This window comes from Clavelina lepadiformis, chromosome 5 (assembly GCF_947623445.1).
Source record: "Clavelina lepadiformis chromosome 5, kaClaLepa1.1, whole genome shotgun sequence".
In the NCBI taxonomy this organism is placed as follows: domain Eukaryota; kingdom Metazoa; phylum Chordata; class Ascidiacea; order Aplousobranchia; family Clavelinidae; genus Clavelina; species Clavelina lepadiformis.
The window spans coordinates 10674463-10694975 of NC_135244.1; the positions used below are offsets into that span (position 1 = coordinate 10674463).

The window sequence follows — 20513 nt, forward strand, 5'->3', positions numbered from 1 at the left end:
AAATAACGGGTAAGGTATACTTGCATACCTTCTTTACATGCTTATGTAGCCTTTAGCTGCACATTTTGTTTTTGTATACAAGTTTACATGTATTTGAGTTATATGTTGCTTGAGTGTTTTACAGAGCAGTTTTATTTCAACAACTTATAGCCTTGTACATCATGAATGTTGACATTTATCTTAGGGAGCTTTCTCATCAGTATCCAAGTTAACCTTACTATTGTTGTACAGTATTTTGTCTATAAGAAATTACCAACTTTTATTCTTACTCTTTACCCTTCAACACACCACAGCTGTTCAGCTGCTGAACGATTTGTGTTTTAAGGCTTATGGAAAGTGTCACGCTTGAACGCAGTTTCTATGTATTGGCACATAGTTTCCTGATCCATGTTACGCAGCGCGTAGTGACAAAGTATTGGAGTTAGACAATTAAGCGCAAACCGGTTTTTATTCTGAAACAGTTGATAACAACCTTGTATTACAATGCAGGAGGATAGGCAATACAGGCGCGTTTTTGTGACGACAAACATTTTAGGGTTTATCAGCAAGACGTGCTTGCTTGCGTTAGAACTGATGATAAAGTTAACTCCATTAGTCCTTTAGATTTCATCAGCCCTTTTTTTCGGTTAACTTCTCCAAGTCAGTTGTTTCTCTTTTATTTGTTTACTTGTGCATTTGATGAAGGATTTTTCGACACAAAGAGACAAATAATCAGGTCACTGATAAGACAAAGTTAAGGAAACAGAAGTTTTCTGCCACTGCACAGTACAGTGGGCAAGAAAAAACAGGGAGGATGAAAGTGATGGAAAACATTATAAATTATTTATTGCTCTATTTGCTTCTGGCAGTATACTCAGAATTACTACGGCAGTAAGGTTATATACAACCGCATATGAAAAGTTTTCAGTTGGTCTAGTGGTTGCTAGCTATTTCAAAATTACCGTATAAAGCATCCTAGAATGCAAAACACAGAACAAGTTGATGTCAGTTGTTCGCGAAATTGTCTGCGTTGGATGCTAGTTTAAAATGTTTTAGGTTTTAAACCATACGCGCAAAGACTTGTCGCGGGCAGTAACGAATTTGATTTCGATCAATGGGCATTAGAACGACAGGATTATGCACGTGCTCCCGGCTGTCGATCAACACAGCTGCTTGCATATTTTGTTTTCGCAGGGGTTAAAAGTCCATATAGGTTATATGCAAAAATTATGTTTTGATAAATGTTAAGATGAATGTCAGCACAAACGCCTCTGTGTTTACTCACAGACGGGCTTTCATGAACCGAAAATGTCCGGGGTATTTGAAAGCTGGAATACGTACCTTAAGGGAAAGTCTGGACGATGTTTCTGATGATGCAAGCTCGGATGCTGGGTCCATACATAGCACAACTAGCAGTCGCAGTTATCGCACGTGGAAGAGAGCTCAAATCAAGCGACGAAAAGCGAAGTCTGACCAAACACGTAGTTTGTGTGGAGATGCCGTTGGACGTCAAAGTTCACCACAATGTTCATTTGATCCTTTCACCTTCGACATACGAAAGTAGTTACCAGATGAGCTGTTGATCTAAGTCCATTAATGTGCTCAATTTCCTCATCTAACTAAACCATATTGGTCGTTTGTGTTTTTTGTTTAGAACTCCCATATCGTCTCCCTTAGATCTACAGAATGCCAGCCATATAAGAAAGGGTATGGTTGCTTGTATGTGGCAGTACCGACTACCGTTTGTAGTGGAAAAAACTTTCTGCTAAACTCGTTTATTCATTATGCAAGTTATTAATGGATCTGCAATTTATGCTAGTTTTTTGAAGACTGCAGTACATTTCAGATTTCAAACATTTGCAACACTCATCGTCTGTTAATATGGAGACAGCACCGGAAAAGCTCGAGTACAAAGCGTACAACGAATTATCGACTATCATACAGTCACCTGTGGAACCATACTATTCATCTTCCGACTTGGAAGATTTTTCAGTTGATGACGATGATGTTAAACAAGAAGAGTATATTTCACCCTTAAAGCAATGGTTATCAGTGGATGAGCATAAAGACACGAGGGATTGGTTGATATCGGGTTCTTTCAACCACATGGACGACCAAAGTTTACCACTTACCGCACTAGCGTCGCAATCGCAACATATTGATACTATAATGCCGTTAGTTATAACAAGCAGGTAATTGCTTTCTTAATACTGTTTCATGTGTGTACTGATCGAATCCGACGCAATATCATGCTGTTATCGAATGGGTTACATTTCATACGATTAGCTTCCGTAAACAATGTCAACCGGTTTTTATATTAAATACAGAAGTGCGTTTAGAATTGCGTGTAATGAAACAGCTGGAGGCCTAAATGATTTTCTTTCTATGATATCATCTGAAAATGTTCTACCTGGTTGCTATGGACAAGCTGATTCAAAAGAGATAACAGTAGAAGAGGTATAATTTCACTTCAAGTCTCTTTGTTGCCATTTATCCTTTAAGGAAAACATACATACCTATTAGCAACTGTATAGTTTCTAGAAATTTTTCATTTCGTATGCATGCTAATGCTATGCAACTTGAACGACTTTTGTTTAGATCCGAAAAGTTGATGACATATACGATGAACCAATAGAAGAAACTGAGAAAGTTAGCCAAATTGCGAGCTCAACTCCGACAAACTTAAAAAATTTACCCCATCTTTCTGAAGCACAAAAGAACGAAATTTCAACAATATCTCACATTCTATCGCCTAACTTTACAGGAGACAAATCTTTCATGGAATTTGTGAACGATAATCAAAATGGGTCTATTGGAATGTTTGGTAGCGGTGACTTCACAAATCAAACCCAGGAAGATCATTCAACTTGTGAGAAAGACAACAATTACTTTTCCATTCGTGATAACAATTGTGGCCTTAATCTCGAACAGACCGTAGAGGGATCACTTCAAAAACATCTGCTTTGTGATTATAGTGATAAGTCAGAGCCGCCTGACCAAAAAATAGCCAAAGGTACCTCATGTCCTTGTTCTAGTCTCACACCTAATGTGGCTGCAGCTGAACAACATGGCCCGATATCGAACTGTGAGGGGAAAGACTGCTATGAAGATATCACAAAAGATAAAAGTTTAGTTTCAGGTTTTAGATTTTATTTGTTGTCATAATCTTTATTAAAAAGCAAACATTATTAATTTGCATGTGAAATGCAAAATGAATGTTGTTTGTGGATAATTAAACAAAAGTCTTCAGAATTGTGCAATAATCGATAGGCTACTGACTGAACTAAATATATTTTTCAGATATAAATGATTGTAACGGAAGTGTTGATGAGGAATTTCATGATAAAACTCTGGAAAACGTTTTAATTAGTAAAGATAATTGTGAAAACGTTTACAAATGCAATGCAAAGCATTTGTCGGTAAGCAGTATTGGTTGTGGCTTCTATAGTTCAGTACACCTTCTGTAATTTTGAAGAGATTTGGGAGTTTTTTGATTTACCAATATATATCCCCCTATTTTTCAGCAATCAAAAGGAGAAAAATTGTTCGAAACAGAGGGGGTTTTAGCTGCTACAGCTAATGAGCAGATTGTGGTGAAAAATCCTCCGACATCAAGAAATACCTTTCGTCCCAAAACACTGCCGGCAACGGCTGTAAGCAAGGATTCACTGTGTTGCTGTTGTTCGACGATGTAGACCAATTAATTATTTTTGTAAAATATTACAAGTTAATGAGTGCTAATTATATTTTGTTACAATATACAAGCACTTTTGTTATCTACAAACAAATTTATACTCTCTTACTAAAGCTACATACATATAGTGCTAACTTCACCGTATGTCGTGTTATAATATACTGATCGTTTTAGAGTAAAACTACATTATGATTTTTATAAACTCATTAATTAGTTCGTCTGTATTGGTATTAGCTTATTTCAATTCGGTTTCTCTTTTGCTGTAAAGTATTCAACAAAGTGTAAGTAAACGCCTCATATAATAAAATAACAGAGAACAGATACTTATTTTTGTCGAGTAGGCTACAAATAAGCATTTTTGCTTTTCATTTGCCTAAACTTACTCCGCTTTAACAACATCAGGTGCACAATGAAAAAGCACTATGTACTGCTCTCAAGGCCATGAAAGCCGTAATGTTCGATATATTAAAGCATTCATTAATTATCGCTGGTAGTCAGAAAAAATAGAATAAATACATATGGTGCGTGAGCAGAAAAAAATGAAGGAGAGTAAGAAAAAAAAGAGAACCTGGTACCGAAACCACTGTTGAAAAGGCGTACCGATATCAGTATGTACCGAAATTTCTTATAACCTAATAAAACACCTTTCAGGACGATGAAAACTTTCCGATTTATCGTCCGCTTAGCTTTTTTTCTTTGTGCCATTTCGAAAAAGTGATGTTATTAGGCATTTAGGCGAATGGCGATTGTCTAAAATCATCTCATGTATACGACTTTAATGACCATCTAGGCAAGTCGTGCTCACGCAGCATTCGCTGAAGCAACGCATTTTTTTTATAATTTGCTATATCATGGTACCTTTACTGCCTTATGTAAAAACGTTTGTAACCTCTTCTAACCACCTCTTTCTTAATCAGTCAACTGAGAAGTCAAGACAATAACTGATCAGCAATAATCTCGTGTTTGTGATGATTGTAGCCTAACTGGCTTATGGTATGGTATCATAGTCTTTATCCTCGGACTAAGAAACGTCTTTGCATGACTTAAACTTGATGATGGTTCTTCATTGAGTCCGGGTGACCAAGCTAGCCTTTGTAGGCCTACAAGTTCTGATAAACGCACACGCCATCTCGCTCAGTAACCAGAATAACGGCAACCAATAGCTGGCGTGTTACAGTTGGGAGTTTCCTGCAATACGTCAAGTAGTGCAATCGATCTCCTTTCATTTGTCATGCAACTGGTATAGCCTATAAATCTATTCACTGATCAGTGTCCAACTGTTATGTACAAAAACCGTTGCTTTAATCAACTTTATGTGCCAGACTGCTAGTGCCAGCCAGGCAACACGAACTAGTGGATCTGCAGTGATACGCTTCCCACTGATTAGTCAATACTCACCCTTTCAAGACGGCATTTGTTTTATCGTACTGCAAAGTACTTTTTTCAATGGTTTTACTTCAATATATTTACAGTTTTACATAATACAGCTTGAAACACCATAACATGACGTAATGCGAAAAGTCAATAAAGCTCGAAAAGTCGATGTAACGTGGGTTTTGGGGACAAACCTGAATTATAACAGTCCGAGCACGCGGTCCAGCGGGACATATATGTCCCGGGAGTCTTGAAAGGGTTAAATAGGGCGATTCTTTATTAACCTGAGAAGCTTTAAAAATTGACTTTATTTTTGCAAAAAAATGACTTAATAGAAAAAAGAGCCAGAAAACCGGGAAAAACACAAAATCTATGCTTTTATTCTCGCTTCACTAAAAACTCTGACTCGTCTTTCTTACCAAAAGAAGCAATATTGCTTTTATAATCATGTAACTGATGTGATAACTGAGTGACAATGGTAATAATGGATAAATTTTGTAACGTAACAAACATACTATTGCGTAATAAATATATTACATTGACAGCAAAAATACTGTGGGTGACGTTGATGCAGACCGTTCTGCGGTGGTTCTACCAATCAGAGGTTAACATAAGGACTTTGCTACCACTCGGTTGCAATATGAAACCATAAATTCTATACACCTACTGTTACTTAGCTTTGCCAAAAAAAATGAAAAGAAAACATATAAAAGCAAATAATTTGCAACAAAATGTGCGTAATTTGATGCGTAAATCTAAATTGGCCTAAGAACAAAAAAAGAAAGCAATTAACAATAAAACTGATTTTTGTTCACTTTATACTTTTGCGAATATTGATACTAAGGACAGTCATACTTGGCTTCCACGACTTTCTTGTTATTCTCTGCTAACAAAAATAACTTTGTTAACCACGAATTGCCCCACTTATTATGAATTCGGTAATTGAACTCAGATATTTCCAAAAATCTACATAACGATAAAGCCAAACGTTATAAGATTCTCAATAATGGGCTTGAGACATTTGCAGTTAGCACTATCTATTTTGGGACACTGTGAACACAAAATAGGAATGTCATTATAACCTCGTAGTTTTATTTTGGTTTCATATTTGTAGCATATATTAGTCTGCCACTCTGTCAATTTATTATCTTGGGGACTATAGTGTATTTAGGGGGAGGGAAAAAGGGCATTGGACCATAGCTCCCCTCACGAACCCAACTTTTTTGGGCCTTTTTTCTATTTTTACGTTTTTATTATTTTTCGTTTTTCGCATTTCCAGGTTTGCGACTACTTACAAGTTGTACACGGCGTTTCAAAACTGTACATTATAATCATAGTCCTTACAAACCCTGTGGGTATGCAAGAAGTTGATTTTAGCTATTTAAGGTTTTGTTGAAGTTAGATATAGATTATAGAATGTAGATTCATAGATTCCGTATTTTCTTGATAAATAGCCGCTTTTGAATAGGTTAGTAAGTGAAACGAATAATGCTAAAGTATTAAGCCACTCTATTGAACGTCGCTCACACACATGAGCTTCTGCGATAGGTACTCTCTTTGTGGAACTGTCTCGATCGATCGAGTAAAAAATAAAAGCCGCCTTTGAATAGAAACAGCCTAGATTAGAAGCCGCACAAATTGATCAAAAATAAAAAATGTTATTCGCGGCTTCTATTCGAAAAAATATGTATGCAAAAAGTTGATTTTAGCTATTTAAGGTCCTATTTTAGGTTGGGTTTATCAGATTGGAAAGTTTGCTAAGTGCGCATAGGATTAAAATTACAAAGTGGCTATTTCACCCTATGTAGGTCACGCAACCTATTGCTAAAGATATAGGCGTTTAGATCAGAACAAAGGCCATGCAAAGAGTTGATTTTAGTAATTTAAGGTTTTGTTGGAATTAAATTTACATTAGAAGGTAGATTTAGGTTATTAAAATTGAAGTTAGGCTTACAAAAACTGTGAAAAATAACTTCGAACGCACGATTTTTTCTGGTGAAATAATGGCAACCTGAAAATTAAGTTTGAGTATAATCCAGACCATTTCTGAGTTACTGTTTGTGTGGCAAAATTTTTTCGATCGCCTATACTTAACAATAGAAATTGTCGACCCACTTTAAATCTTTTTACAAGTATTCTCGGTATTGTGTTGTAAATACTTCGTTCAGCGAGCACATGAGTTCTTTTACGCGATAAAAATTTAACTCAACAATATGTTGCCTTGTTCCAGGGCCGGATTTGTGGAGGTGCCTGGAGGGAAAAGTAGAACAGTGGAAAATTTATCGAAGAATTGTGAACTTCCAAGGTACTTCCCCTATTTAAGAATGGAAAGACTGAAAAGACTAATAACACTGGCCAACACAATTTTTGGTGCCCAAGGTTTTTGTTCTAAACTAAATTTGGTTTGCTGATTTCAAAAATGCAGTCCATTTTTCTCTATCAGGTCAACTTTTTAAGTTATTCAAAAATTTCGTTTCGTGTGATGTCCGCAATGAATGACTTAGCCATGGTCTTTGACTACCATATAACATCACAAATCGTATTGGTACAAATCGTATTTGGTAGTTCTGTGTTGCATGCCTCAATTGACAAGTGGTTGTTAGTGACATCATAATATCGTCTATACGGATACCCTACACTATGTTAGGTTTGATTGCTTTCACAATGCAAATGCGCTTTTCTTACTGTTTTTGTGATACTTCTGATTGGGTATAAGGTGCAGTTTTAGAGTGTGCGGACGTCTTAATTGATTGAAATGACAGATTAAATAATAAAGGACTCCTTTAGTTTCGCACTTCCAATTGTAACATCATATGTTTTTATCTGATGCTGATAACTCCTTCCCATCTAGGCCTTCATGTGTGAGTGCAAATTATGTAGAAAGATTCCAATCTGGACAGATGGCGAGTGAAGTTAGGGGTTGCACTACACTTATTAAAATTAGACAGAATAAGAATCTTAGTTATGGCTACATCAAGGAGAACTAGAAGAAGTTGTTTAAATGAACCAAATATTTTCTGCTATATCTGTGGCGAATACACATTAAAGCATAACAGGAAAGCAATCAGCTATTTTGTCAAGTGTGCTTATCGTAGGCTACTTACTTTAAAGTAATGGTTGGTGATCAAGACTTGCCTTGTTCACTGCACATCATGTGTAAACTTTACTTTGAACAAATAAGGCAATGGACAAAGAATAGTGGAAAAATCTTTAGGTTTGCAGTTCTAATGGTATGGTGAGAACTAAAAGATCACTGCAATGACTGCTGCTTTTGTGCAGTGAACACTAAAGGTATCCATAGGAGAAATAGAAATTGCGTGACATATCCAAACTTATGCTCCGTAATCAGGCCAGTTCCACAGAGTAAAGAACTTTCTATTCCTGTCTTTGAAGGCTTACCACAGCTAGAGTCTTCTTTTTCCAGTGTAGAAGAGGATGTTTCAACTGACAATGATAACATTCTTGCTGATAACTGATAATTTCCCCCAGTCTCTTTTATTTCTGCAACAGTTTTCTCAGGGAGCACTCAATGACTTGGCAAGAGATCTGAATCTTTCTTAGGAATCTGCTGAGCTGCTGGCTTCAAGGCTTAAAGAAAAAATCTTTTAAAACCCGGCTCTTTCATCAGTATTTAACGGAAACATCATGCTGAATTGTTACCATATTTTATGCAAGAAAGTGAGATTGTGTTCTGTAAACAACGTTCAAGTCCTTCTAAAAAGCTCTGCGTCTCATAATATATCATACTCTTATAACAATTGGCAAATTTTCACTGAAAGCTGTAAAAGAAGCTTGAAATGACCTAAAGTTCCCTTGTGTGCATATTAATGTAAGTACTAACATTGCTATTTATTTTTCGTTATTTTATTTTTGTTGTTAGCGTTTAATTTTGTCTTAACTTAACACGTTTGGGTTTAGTGGTCGTACTAAGCTCCATCGTTGTAGCACGTCTGTAATTTATTTATTGCACGTTTTAAGCTCTCAGGGCTTTGTCGCTTTTTTCCGTTCATTGATTATTCTTTATAAACATATTTGTTTGACCAGTCTACAACGATGTTTGCACCATACTTTTTGCTCTCCACAGTCAATGCCAAAAAATAGGTAATACAAAGTGCGATTAATGCCATGAACAAAAAGAGGAGTCAGAGTTTAAAGGTTGTTGGTAGATCGACTCCACAGGCTGACAGGTCTAGTTTAAATTGACATTTTGGTGTGTTTGTTGCTAGGCTGAAATAGGAAGTATTACATTAAAGTTGATATTATACAAGATGCAGTTAAAGAATATCTGGATTAAGCCGACAATATTATTGTGTGCAAATGGATTTCTACGCTCCCTTAATCCTTCTGAGCCTTACCTGACTCCTTATCTCATGGTAATAAAGTCTTGTAAAAATTGTCATAATTAGGTTTGGTGTTGACGAATATGATACTAATGTAGTTTTCCTTGCATACATGACACACAGGGTCCAAACAAGAACCTTACTGCAACAAACCTGATTAACCAAATTTATCCAGTGTGGACTTATTCATACATGGCATTTCTGATTCCTGTCTTTCTTCTAACCGATTGGATGAAATACAAACCGGTTATAATATTTGAAGGGCTGAGGTAATAATAGTACCAATATTTAAAAACACGGAATAAATTAATTGCAAGTTTTTACCCGACTTCATGTATTGTATAGTATTTATACAATTTCTGTTGGCAATGTATTTCTATGCATCAGCAAAAATGCAAATAAAATAGACATAATGCAGGCAACCTGAACTTACAAATGAGTTTATTATTGTTTTCCCAAAAAACGATTTCCATAAGACAATATTCAACACGATACTAAGTCTTTTCATATCAAACTTTCAATTTTTTAGTTTAGTTGGCTGTTGGTTGCTACTGATCTTTGGTGATGATATTCTTCAGATGCAAATTATGCAAGTTTTATATGGAATGGCAACAGCAGCTGAAATTGGTTATTATTCTTACATATACAGGTTAAATACAGTAGCTATTACTAGTTTAATGTTCATTTTACTTCAGATAAATGGTTTTTACACATATACTGGTGTACATATGATAATACTATTAAACCATACAATAACGAAAATAACATTAAAATCATTACACTTCATTCCTTTTTGACTGCTGCCTTGTTCCAGCAGATAAACTTGATTGCTTGAAGGGAAGCATTTATTCTTAGCCTTCACTGCTTGAATTGGATTAATGTTAAACCAGTCATAACACAAGAGTTTTTCTCCATCGATTAATAACAGCATTCACAAGAACGATGAGCGAATACCACAAAAAATGAAGTGTGTTTTTGTGTTTTAGTGACCCATGCCAAGCTTGAAAGAAGGATGTCAGATTAAAAGTTAAACATGCTGGAATGTTGGTTGCACAGTTAAGACGGAATGTTTTGAAAATTTAGGCAGAGAGGCATTTGAAAGCCAAGTGACATTTGCCCTACAAGCCCCTGTAATCAGAAACTTACTAACAGGGTGGCTTTGTGTTAGGAGAGACATCTTGCACTTGAGACAGTGAAAATTACTCGAATGTTCACTATAAGTGTGTTTGGCTATGAATTTCTTTAAGGTGTGGTGTTATGTGCCTGGACCAATTTTGTCCGTCATAGACCAACTTTGTCATGCTGGTTTATTGTCAACAACTCATCATCAACACCATGTTTCACTTTTTTGTATCAGTATTTATAGTTGTTTTATGTTACCCAACTTTTTCACGGGGAATGGAGTACTGCAGTGTTTCATGGCAGTTGGGTATCTTTTCTACACAATTTACGCCACGTTTTCACACCGGATTACATGGCTTAAAAGCATGCCTAATAGGCTAGCAGGTGGAAACTGGGCCCATGGCTGGCGAACTGTAAATATTCTCAATGGAATTAAACAGTTATGTATGGTGTAAATAACCTTAAGGTCACTGTGTATCTAGATCAGTGGTTCCCAACCTTTTTTGGTGTTGGGGCCGAATTTCAAACTTCAGAGTACGTATGGAGCCGCATGAAAACACTCAAGTAATTATAACAAAAATTTTAAAGCATGTACCAACGAATAGCAACACAAACAAGAAAAATAACACAATACAATTTAATGTCCAACTTGGCATTGGCTTTGGGCTTTAACAAGTTTGTCAAAGCGAGGCGCAATTGCAGAGGATGCAGTATGCAGTAGCTGCTTGAGGTGGTCATCGGTCAACCGACTGCGATATTTATTTTTGATTCTGATCATTTTGCTGAAAAGTGCTTCACATACGTAAGTTGATCCGAATACAGAGGCGTATTTCTGGGCATTGGTTTTCAATTTGGGATACTTTCCCTCTGGAACTCGACTCCAAAATTCAAGTAGGTCTTCACTTTGAAATAATTGCTTGAGCTCGATATCTGACTGCATGTCCAGCAACTCCAATTGAAAACTATCAGGAGCTGTGGCCACATTAACTGCAATAGGATTTGCAAACATGTTCATCATTGGCAAAAATAAACTCATTCCGTTAATGCAGCGGTTAAACTCATCAATCAAGTTACTGATAAGTCTGCTGTATGCTTCAAATGATCCATTGGTTCGATGGTCAGATAACGTTGGAAAATGTATTGTAACACCACCTGCAAGCTGCGTTTTCCAAAGACAAAGCTTGTTAACAAAAGCAATTGCTGTGCTGTACAAATTGTGACAAAACTTGCTGTTGCCTTGTAGAGTTCGATTTAGAGTAGAAAGGTGTGTAGTGATATCAACAAAAAACGCCAAATCAGCAATCCAAACTTCATCGCCAAGCTGAGGGATATCTATCTTTCCTTCAGCAAACGTTTTAATCTCAGGAAGAAGGTCATAGAATCTTTTGACACATGTAGCGCGGCTTAGCCATCGCACAGCTGTGAACATGATTAGATCACCATACTCAGCGTCAGTATCTGCTAGAAACTTTTTGAACTTCCGATGGTTAAATGCATTGACTCTAATCCAGTTTACGGTTGTTGTTACCACATCCATCACATTAGACATGTTGAGTGACTTAGCAACAAGACTTTCTTGATGTAAAATGCAATGATGCCATGTCACAGGAGCAAGATGATCTTCCTCTCGCCATTTATTGATGAGCCCTTGAAGTCCTCGATTTGCTCCAATCATGGAAGGGCAACCATCCGTTGCCACTCCAAACAACTTTGTTGAGTCCAAATGTGCTTCTTCAAGAGTAGCATGAAATTCACGAAAAATATCTGTTCCTTTAGTTGTGCCATGGAGAGAACGCAAAGTGAGATATTCTTCATAAATCGTAAAATCCGGCATAACTCCCCTAATAAACACGGCTAATTGCTCTGTGTCAGTGAAGTCTTTTGAGCTGTCAAGTGCAAAAGAGTAGTATACAAAATTTTTTGATTTCTCAAGAAGCTGATCGTGTTGGTCGTTTGATATACATTCAATGCGCCGAGTTACTGTAGTATTACTCAGCTGCAACTTTTTTGCCTTTTGTTGTATGGCACTTGAACAGCAATCTGTTGCAAACGTAACTATCGCCTGCTTCATAATTTCACCATCCGAATATGGTTTCATATTGCAAGCAAGTAGATAGCTCAACTTGTATGATGTTTTGGTAATACATCCAGATTCATTACTAACCTTGAACATATTTGTTTGCTTATTCCATGCCGACTTAAGAGATTCCAACTTTCTTTTCCTTGATTCTCCTTGGTAGCAATCATATTTTGAAGAATGAGTTTTGTAGTGCCTCTCAATGTTAAAAGACTTTACACTACTTATCACCGCAGGACATAGAAGGCAATGTGCTTTGTTGTCTACCTCAATTTGAAAATACTTTTCTTCCCAAGCGCTTTGAAAGACCCGATTCTCCTGCTGAAGAGTACGTGCTTTTTTTGAAGGCTGATCTGACATAATTTTTGGCTGAATATACTAAAACTTATGCAAATGGATGATTATCCTATCATAGTTTTATAGCGGCAATAACTGCTTTTCTAAGTCTGTTTTATAGGACCTACTAGAAATTTTACACGTTTCGTGGTTTGTTGAGCGTCACACCATATCAACCTAATTAATTCCATTAATCGTTTATGATTCACTATAAGTAGACAATGGGCCATTCAAAACAGAATAAAGTAGGCTACAATGTGTAAAATGAAAAGTTCACTGACAGTGCAACCTCTACAACCCTATGACAATGAAGTTTGTAAACAATTTTGACTTTGTAAAAATTTTGACCTAACGCTATAAGTTTTGACTTTTTTTGACAAGTCAAGAAATAATCGCCCTAATTATTATAAATAGATTTTTTATATTTTTTGTGGGATTTTCAGGGGTCAATGAGAGCCTCCAAGGCTAGCTTGGAGCCGCGGTTGGGAACCTCTGATCTAGATGTTTGCCCTTTATTTAACACCGCTGTTCCTTAAGTTTATGAATTAGTTTGAGGCTGTTTTGTGGAGGCCTGAGTGTACCATGAAATCAATTTACTTTAATGCATATGTTGGAACTAATGAATAAACATGGAAGTGTGTGTTTGGAAGGCACAGTGATGATAACCTTAACAAGAATAGAAAGCCGTCTTAGTTACCTTTCCAACACAGAAGTGTACAGAAGTATGCATAGGATTGGGCAGTGCCCAACAGCAGGATCTGATTGATTGTAGCATTTATTCAGCTGAAATTTTTTCCTGCGATAGATGTCACATGAATATCCTTCTGATGAAGCCTTTAGCACTGTCTAAATCTCATAACACCAACTGGGCTCAAGTGGGAAGCCATTGCATACAACATACTGGCATCATCAAACTGAGGGAACTTTCGGTTTATGTGGAAGATATTGACACCCTCGAATAGATGTTGTGCAAAGCTGTTGTTCAAACATCTAGATTCAGTATGCGTTGGTGAAAACGATACTTTAGTAAAAGGCAAAAGGGACAAAATATCTGGCAAGGAGGAACATCTGTCTTCTGATGAGATCAGAAATTTTTATAATTCTTTCAAAATATTCGCATTTCAGGTGGACATTTTGAGCTCAAACTTTCTTTCTATACACATATTGAAGTGCTTATGGTTTTTTTATCATAAATTTATTCTTTTCCACACTACTTCCACAGTTCTTATTAACACATTTGTTTAAGTAAAAGGTGCAACTGCCGAAAATTTTCCAATTGGCAACACCAAAAATTTTTTATTAATATGTTTAGGTAATATCTACTTGATTAGCACATGCTAGAGTGAGGACATTCTATCTTCCATACATTTTCATACCTTGATAGAAATTCAGGTTCAATTACATAGGTACTGGAAATATTTATGAAGTTTTCTTTTCTGGCTTTAGGCAAAAGCTCAAAAATGAACAAAACAGGCCTATGCTAGTGATAAAAAATTATTATTACAAAATTACTGAAAAAAATATCCAGTTACAGATTGCAATCCATATGCTGAAAGGTAATGTATTTCGGTTCTATAAGTTTTTAAAACCATTCATCTTGACTTTTGTTGCAGCATTGTACCTGAGACAAGATACTTGCAGGTTACATCATACACTCGATCTGTAGTATTGTTTGGTCTTTTTCTGGGAGCAGTTCTGGCTCAGATACTGGTTTCTGTGGCCCAAATAAACTATCTCTATCTTTTCGTTATCGCTTTGGCAAACATATTTGCTGCATTCCTGATTTCATTCTTTCTTCCTTTGCCAACTGAGACTTTGTTCTTTTACCACAAGCCGGATAAAGAAGAACAAAAAGTATTGAACGCAGAAGCGTCTCATATTGAATGTGACTCTAATACAACTTCAAATAGTATTGCTGTCAAAAAGGTAAGATGTAGCTCCTATATTTTTGTAAACAACATACTGCTAACTATAATCCTGATTAAAAATTATGTGACATAGAGATTTGATAGTAGGTTGTTTTACCTTTTTTGATAATAATCTGGCTGCATCTTATTATTAGAGTATCTGATTCCTAGAATAGCTTTAAGTATTCAGAGACAAGAGACATTTCAACAGAAGAAACTCCATGTTGAAATTAAGTTAAAAGTTTAATTCTTGCAAGATGTTAAATGTTGAAGGAAACAATTCTATTATGTCACAAACAATACACAAATCCATTGAAATGTGCAAGTAACATCAGACTGATACTTTAGTACAGCGTGGTCCAACTGCAGGCCCGCGAGCACCGATTTTTTGGCCCGCGAACTGATAGTCAGCTTTGATAGTCGCTATTGTCGAGGAAGAACCTCGACCGCAGATGTCACATTGATCAGCATTAATAGCTAAAAATTTTGAACTATTCTAATTTCAGTTTTAAATAAAAAAGAGAACTTTTTTCAGTTCTAATTTCAGTTCTAATATCAATGTCACATTGTTCTTCAGTTCTAATTTCACATTTCTTCAGTTCTGATTTAAAAACATTAACCCGCAAGATAAAAAAATTTTTTGATTTTGGCCCGCGATGAAAAGAAGTTGGACCACGCTGCTTTAGTACATGCATTTCAGGGTGAGGACTGGGCGGTTTTATGAAGAAAGCTGTTTGAGATCGATTTCACACTTCTAAATTTACTAAATATAAAATTAAATTATAACAAACAAAATAATAAATAAACATTAAAAATTTGTGAAATTTTGGGCACATATGGTTTTTTCATAACAAAACTATGTCACATTTGAACTTTTTTACAATCGACACATTATGTTTTACTAGAAATTAGGATAAAGAGGCTGCTTTGTGCTTACTGCTTATAATCCGGTTCACCGGTTAGCTACAACAGAAATATCCGGATAGTAAATATTTTTGATATCCGAACTAACCCTAATCCATATCTAATTTGGAAACAAGAAAAAGGCAATAAGGTTAATTAATACATAAGGTGATAAGTCAAGTACTGTGAGCTGATGCAAGATTATTCAACAAAAGTATAAGGTTATAAACATTAACCATACCACTAAGTGGTAGCAGCAGTTGCGAACAGATTAAAGTGGTCCACGTTCAGTGATTTTTTACTCTTTGCTTGTCCTAAGTTATCAAAGTAAACTTTAAAAAGAGCACAATTGATTAACATGTATACTTGTTTGTTAACATTATAGGTCACAGAAGCTTCCAAATCTAAAATACTTTTATTGAGCTTACTAACAGATCTTAAAACATGTTATTCTAACTTTACACTCATGCGTTGGTCAGTATGGTGGGCTTTATCTACATGTGGTTGGATGCTTGTTGTTAATTACATCCAAAATTTATGGGAAAATATCTCCCCTAGTGCTACGAATGAAACCCGGGTTTACAATGGCGCTGTGGAATCTGTTGCAACGATTATGGGTAAGTGAATTTTGTTTATGATGTATCTTCATTTTTGTTTAGTGTAACAACATGCAATGTACCAAAATGTAGCCAATGTTACAATAGCAAATGGTACATGAATCATTTACATCAAAATGTAGCAAATGTGTGAGATGTTACAAAGTCCAGAAATATGGTTAATTCAAAATAATGTTATTCATCTTTTACCAACATGAACAAGGTTTTTTTAATTTGAATTGCATGAACAACTGATGTAACGATAGTAAATGATATATAAATTGTTCACATCAAATTTTGCAAACATGAGAGATGTTCTGAACTACAAACAATACTAATCTAAAATGATTTCATTCATCTTTACCAAAATGAACATGGGTTTTATAAAATTGAATTATATGTACAACTGATGTATTAGATTTGATCAATGAACTGAAAAAGTTACCTTTTAAATTGACAAGTTTATATACTTGGAAAAATCTTACCATATAACTGACTATAGATACAATATAATTGTAACTATACTGATAGTACAGTTACAAATAAAGTATGATGAATTTGTATTTAATCCTGTTTTTATTTACTATGAAAGCAAGAAAACATATAAGAAAGTTTTTTGTGACCTCCCTCTAAAAACACATTTTCCAGATGAAATAGAGAACTATATCAAACTTAGTACACAGTTCAATCAACCATTGGTTGTAATTTTTATTCTAAAAATATTAGTGCTCCCTTTCCATAATTTGATTACGGGAATGTAAAGGTGCTTCTCGTGAGACTGTACGCATCAATGCATATAGCAAAAAATGTATACAGGGCCGAAGAAATTTGTCTCTCTGTAAATTTTTTTTTATTTTTGAATCTCAAGATTTAATTATTTTATTATGCACCTTTTCTAGTTTATTACAATTGAATTTTGCATTTAATGGCATATTTTTGTAGAGCAACAAATCCAGTATTGAATTGACTTAAAGTTAAATGTCCAAATTGACTTAACTTGATTCTTGTCACCCTATGACAGATGTGACATCAAAAATAGAGCTTTAGGTTTTAAAAATGGTAATTTTCTGAAAATTATACTTCTCTACAAGAAACAACCATACTAATTTTGAAACAGCCGTGTATTGAGAAAACTTGTTGGAGTTAATGGTCTTGAATCACAGTTTAAATTTAAATTGACTGAGTTAGAAAAAAATCTTGGTTGCAACATTAATTTAAAATAATGGGATTAATTGGTTGTCCGAGTGGTATGCATTTTTTGTTTTTTCATATAAATCCTAAGAAATTAAACTCCAATTATTCCTCGAAATATTCTAGCAATATTTGTTAACAGTAACAAATTCTATGTTACTTTAGGGGCACTAGGGGCATTTTCTGTTAGTTACATTCAGACAAACTTGTCCAAATGGGGAGAAATACTGCTTGGATGTTCCTCTGTGTTCAAGTGTGGCTTGTTACTTTTAATGTATTGGACGACCAGCATATGGGCATGTTATGCTGCATATGTTGCATACATCTTGCTCTACAACTTTGTCATTACTATCACACAGTGGGTTATTTTATATTCAGTTTGGTATTATGCATATCAGTGGTATGGACTACATTAGATGATGTTATGAAGCTATTGGTACAATATTTGCTTGTGATTACATACATACCTTTTGTTGCAAAATAAAATTGTGCTAGATTCATAAATTACTTAATTCTACTAGATATCAGCTAGCAGTTGGCTTGAACACAAGACGATTTGCCCTACTATTTGGGGCAAATACATTCATGGCAGTTAGCCTTAATACTCTTCTTACAGTCATAATAATTGACCAAGCTGGGTTTGGCTTAGATGTAGAAACCCAATTTTTGATTTACAGGTATGAGTAAAATTATGATTGTTATTGTTATGTCAGCTTAAACTATGTATACAGTGGAAGCTCTCTAACTCCTCTTCATTAAACTACCAATTTTGATTTAGTCAGAAAACCTTCACTGGTCTCAGTAAATTGCCTATAAAACTATATGAATACAACTGACAAGTTTTTTTTGGTACTCAATATGTTTTTATGGTCAACAAAGTGCATGATAGCATGTGTTGCTTTGAAACTATTTTAAAAATTCATTCATTGTTACTCAACACTCAAGGTGAATTGGTTGCCAGTAATCTCTTGGTTAATCAAATGACAGCTTGGCATGTTAATTTTTGCCTGGATCACAGATGACAAGAAATATTTTGAAATGATTGTTTGAAGAAACTAATTGATCAGCATTACGAATGGTTTTAGTGGTTAGGAAAATTTTGGAATGAAATCTAATCACAGGTTTACTGATAGCCAAATTGGCATTTAGAATACTCGTTTTCACAGACCCTTGCCACCAGTAACTTCAGATTATTCAAACTTTACACGACTTAAAGTAATTTATAAACCATGTTAACCAAATTTTAAAGTAAAATTAAAAACAGGATATAGTTTGGCACTCTGAAGGTTAACGTTATGTTTTTTTAAGGTAAAGAAAAATATAAAGTTAACCTTCAGAGTGACAAACTATATCCTGTTTTTTATTTTACTTAAAAATAATTTTTCTTTCCCTTACCTTCAATTTAGTAAGCTTCCACTGTGTTTACTGTTTATAATACAATTCATTAGCTGTAATATTTGGTGTTTTGATTGTGATAACAAAACATTTACTTTAAAATAACTTTGGGTAGCTGCACATATATGAAAACAAGTGTAGCATGCTTCTTGTATATGACGTTAAGGAAAATATTTGTCTTGCGTCTAAGAAAATATTTACAGAAATTTTATACACATGTTTCAGTGTCTATTTTGGTATCCTTGCCTTCATATTTTTACTACATGGATCATATGATAGACTTTTATCCAAAAGAACCAAGCCAGCAGAAGTTAATCAGGACGATAACGCTCAAAACGTTGATTGAATTTCATGATACTGTGACGATTACGTCACGACTCACGAGTTGTTTTCCAAGATGTTTGAAATTTAATTTGGGATTTTGTAATTCTGTTGTTTACCAAACTTGAGTTTTCCTTATTGACGTCATTAAGGAAAACTCAAGTTTGGTAAACAACAGAATTACAAAATCCCAAATTAAATTTCAAACATCTTGGAAAACAACTCGTGAGTCGTGACGTAATCGTCACAATACTATCGCTATACCTTTAATTGTATTGTAATCATTAGACTTGTTCCTTCTACCATAACAAGGATGCTTTTCTTAGAGATTTTGTTTGTCCATGACACTTGCAGTATTCATTTGTAGAAAACAATCATCTCCAGTTTTTGGTTAATTTTGTTTTTTTTTTGCCCAGCGTTCCCATTCGTATAACAAAATCGATGAACATTTAAGGTGTCCACTTTTAATTTTTTTGAAATGACAATTCTATCTATGTCTGCTTTCTTTATTACATTTACAGTGTTTTGACCACTAGTTTGCTAAATGCAATACAGCTGCAGGTATAGTCTCGTGACTTCTTTATAGCCGACTACGTGTTTTTTGTAAGCATATGAGCTTTTGGAGATAGCATAGGCTATGCTTATATTATCACAAAAAAATCAGGCTGGGTAATAGCAGCGGAAATCTGTACAAAATATATATTAGAGTGGACAGAAACAAAAATGTGATGAAATAAACAACTGCTGTATTGTTAACTGAGGCCGATCATTTAATCCGGAGACCGAAGCAGCTCAAACCTCATCATAAGTATTGCAAGAATTTGTTTAGTTTTGTTGCCCAAACTACCAAATTAAATTAAATGTGAAAATTGTTGGAAAATTTTATTTTTTTACGCTGCTATCTCTTGTATGATGTTTTTTGTAGGTGGTAGGCTTTTTTGCGTTTCCAGAGCGCAAAGAATCGAAATTGAATGTACAAAAATCAAATTTCGCTTATTGCAAGTGTTGGTTTTACAATATTGGCTTTAACACAGTCAAAATTGACTGGTTATACTGCGTCAGGTATTTTTTATCAACTTACAACCAATTGGCAGTGGCTTACTAAGTCATATAAAAATGGCTTTACTGTGATTACGTCACTATCTCGTTCAAAAGCAGAATAACATACAAAGGTATAAGATTACTATTTTCGGTTTAATTTGAAACCGGTATTGTAGCACTAAATTAAAAACGTATCAATACTTGATGAAAATGTTATTGTATGAAATATGCCAAGTC

The 20513-nt window shown here is 35.0% G+C and overlaps 2 protein-coding genes across 4 annotated transcripts; both read left to right on the plus strand.

Annotated features, from left to right (window-relative positions):
- The first annotated feature begins 439 nt into the window (after positions 1-439).
- On the plus strand, positions 440-3988 carry LOC143461058 (uncharacterized). Of its 3 annotated transcripts, none has more exons than XM_076958811.1 (7): positions 440-1539; positions 1634-1686; positions 1826-2171; positions 2319-2436; positions 2578-3118; positions 3280-3398; positions 3504-3988. In XM_076958811.1, the coding sequence occupies exons 1-7, from the start codon at positions 1229-1231 to the stop codon at positions 3672-3674; spliced, it is 1659 nt and encodes a 552-aa protein (XP_076814926.1). In that variant the 5' UTR covers positions 440-1228; the 3' UTR covers positions 3675-3988. The 3 variants fall into 3 exon arrangements, with proteins under 3 accessions (XP_076814926.1, XP_076814924.1, XP_076814925.1); XM_076958809.1 differs by having other exon boundaries at positions 443-1539; positions 2307-2436; XM_076958810.1 differs by having other exon boundaries at positions 443-1539; positions 2307-2436; positions 2578-3106.
- A 3636-nt stretch (positions 3989-7624) lies between these two features.
- On the plus strand, positions 7625-19820 carry LOC143458629 (thiamine transporter 2-like). The gene is made up of 9 exons (XM_076955444.1): positions 7625-9420; positions 9511-9656; positions 9917-10036; positions 14536-14848; positions 16118-16349; positions 17685-17877; positions 18041-18196; positions 19140-19268; positions 19485-19820. Exons 1-8 carry the CDS (start codon positions 9316-9318, stop codon positions 19258-19260), a joined length of 1386 nt encoding a protein of 461 aa, XP_076811559.1. The 5' UTR covers positions 7625-9315; the 3' UTR covers positions 19261-19268; positions 19485-19820.
- The last annotated feature ends 693 nt before the right edge of the window (positions 19821-20513 follow it).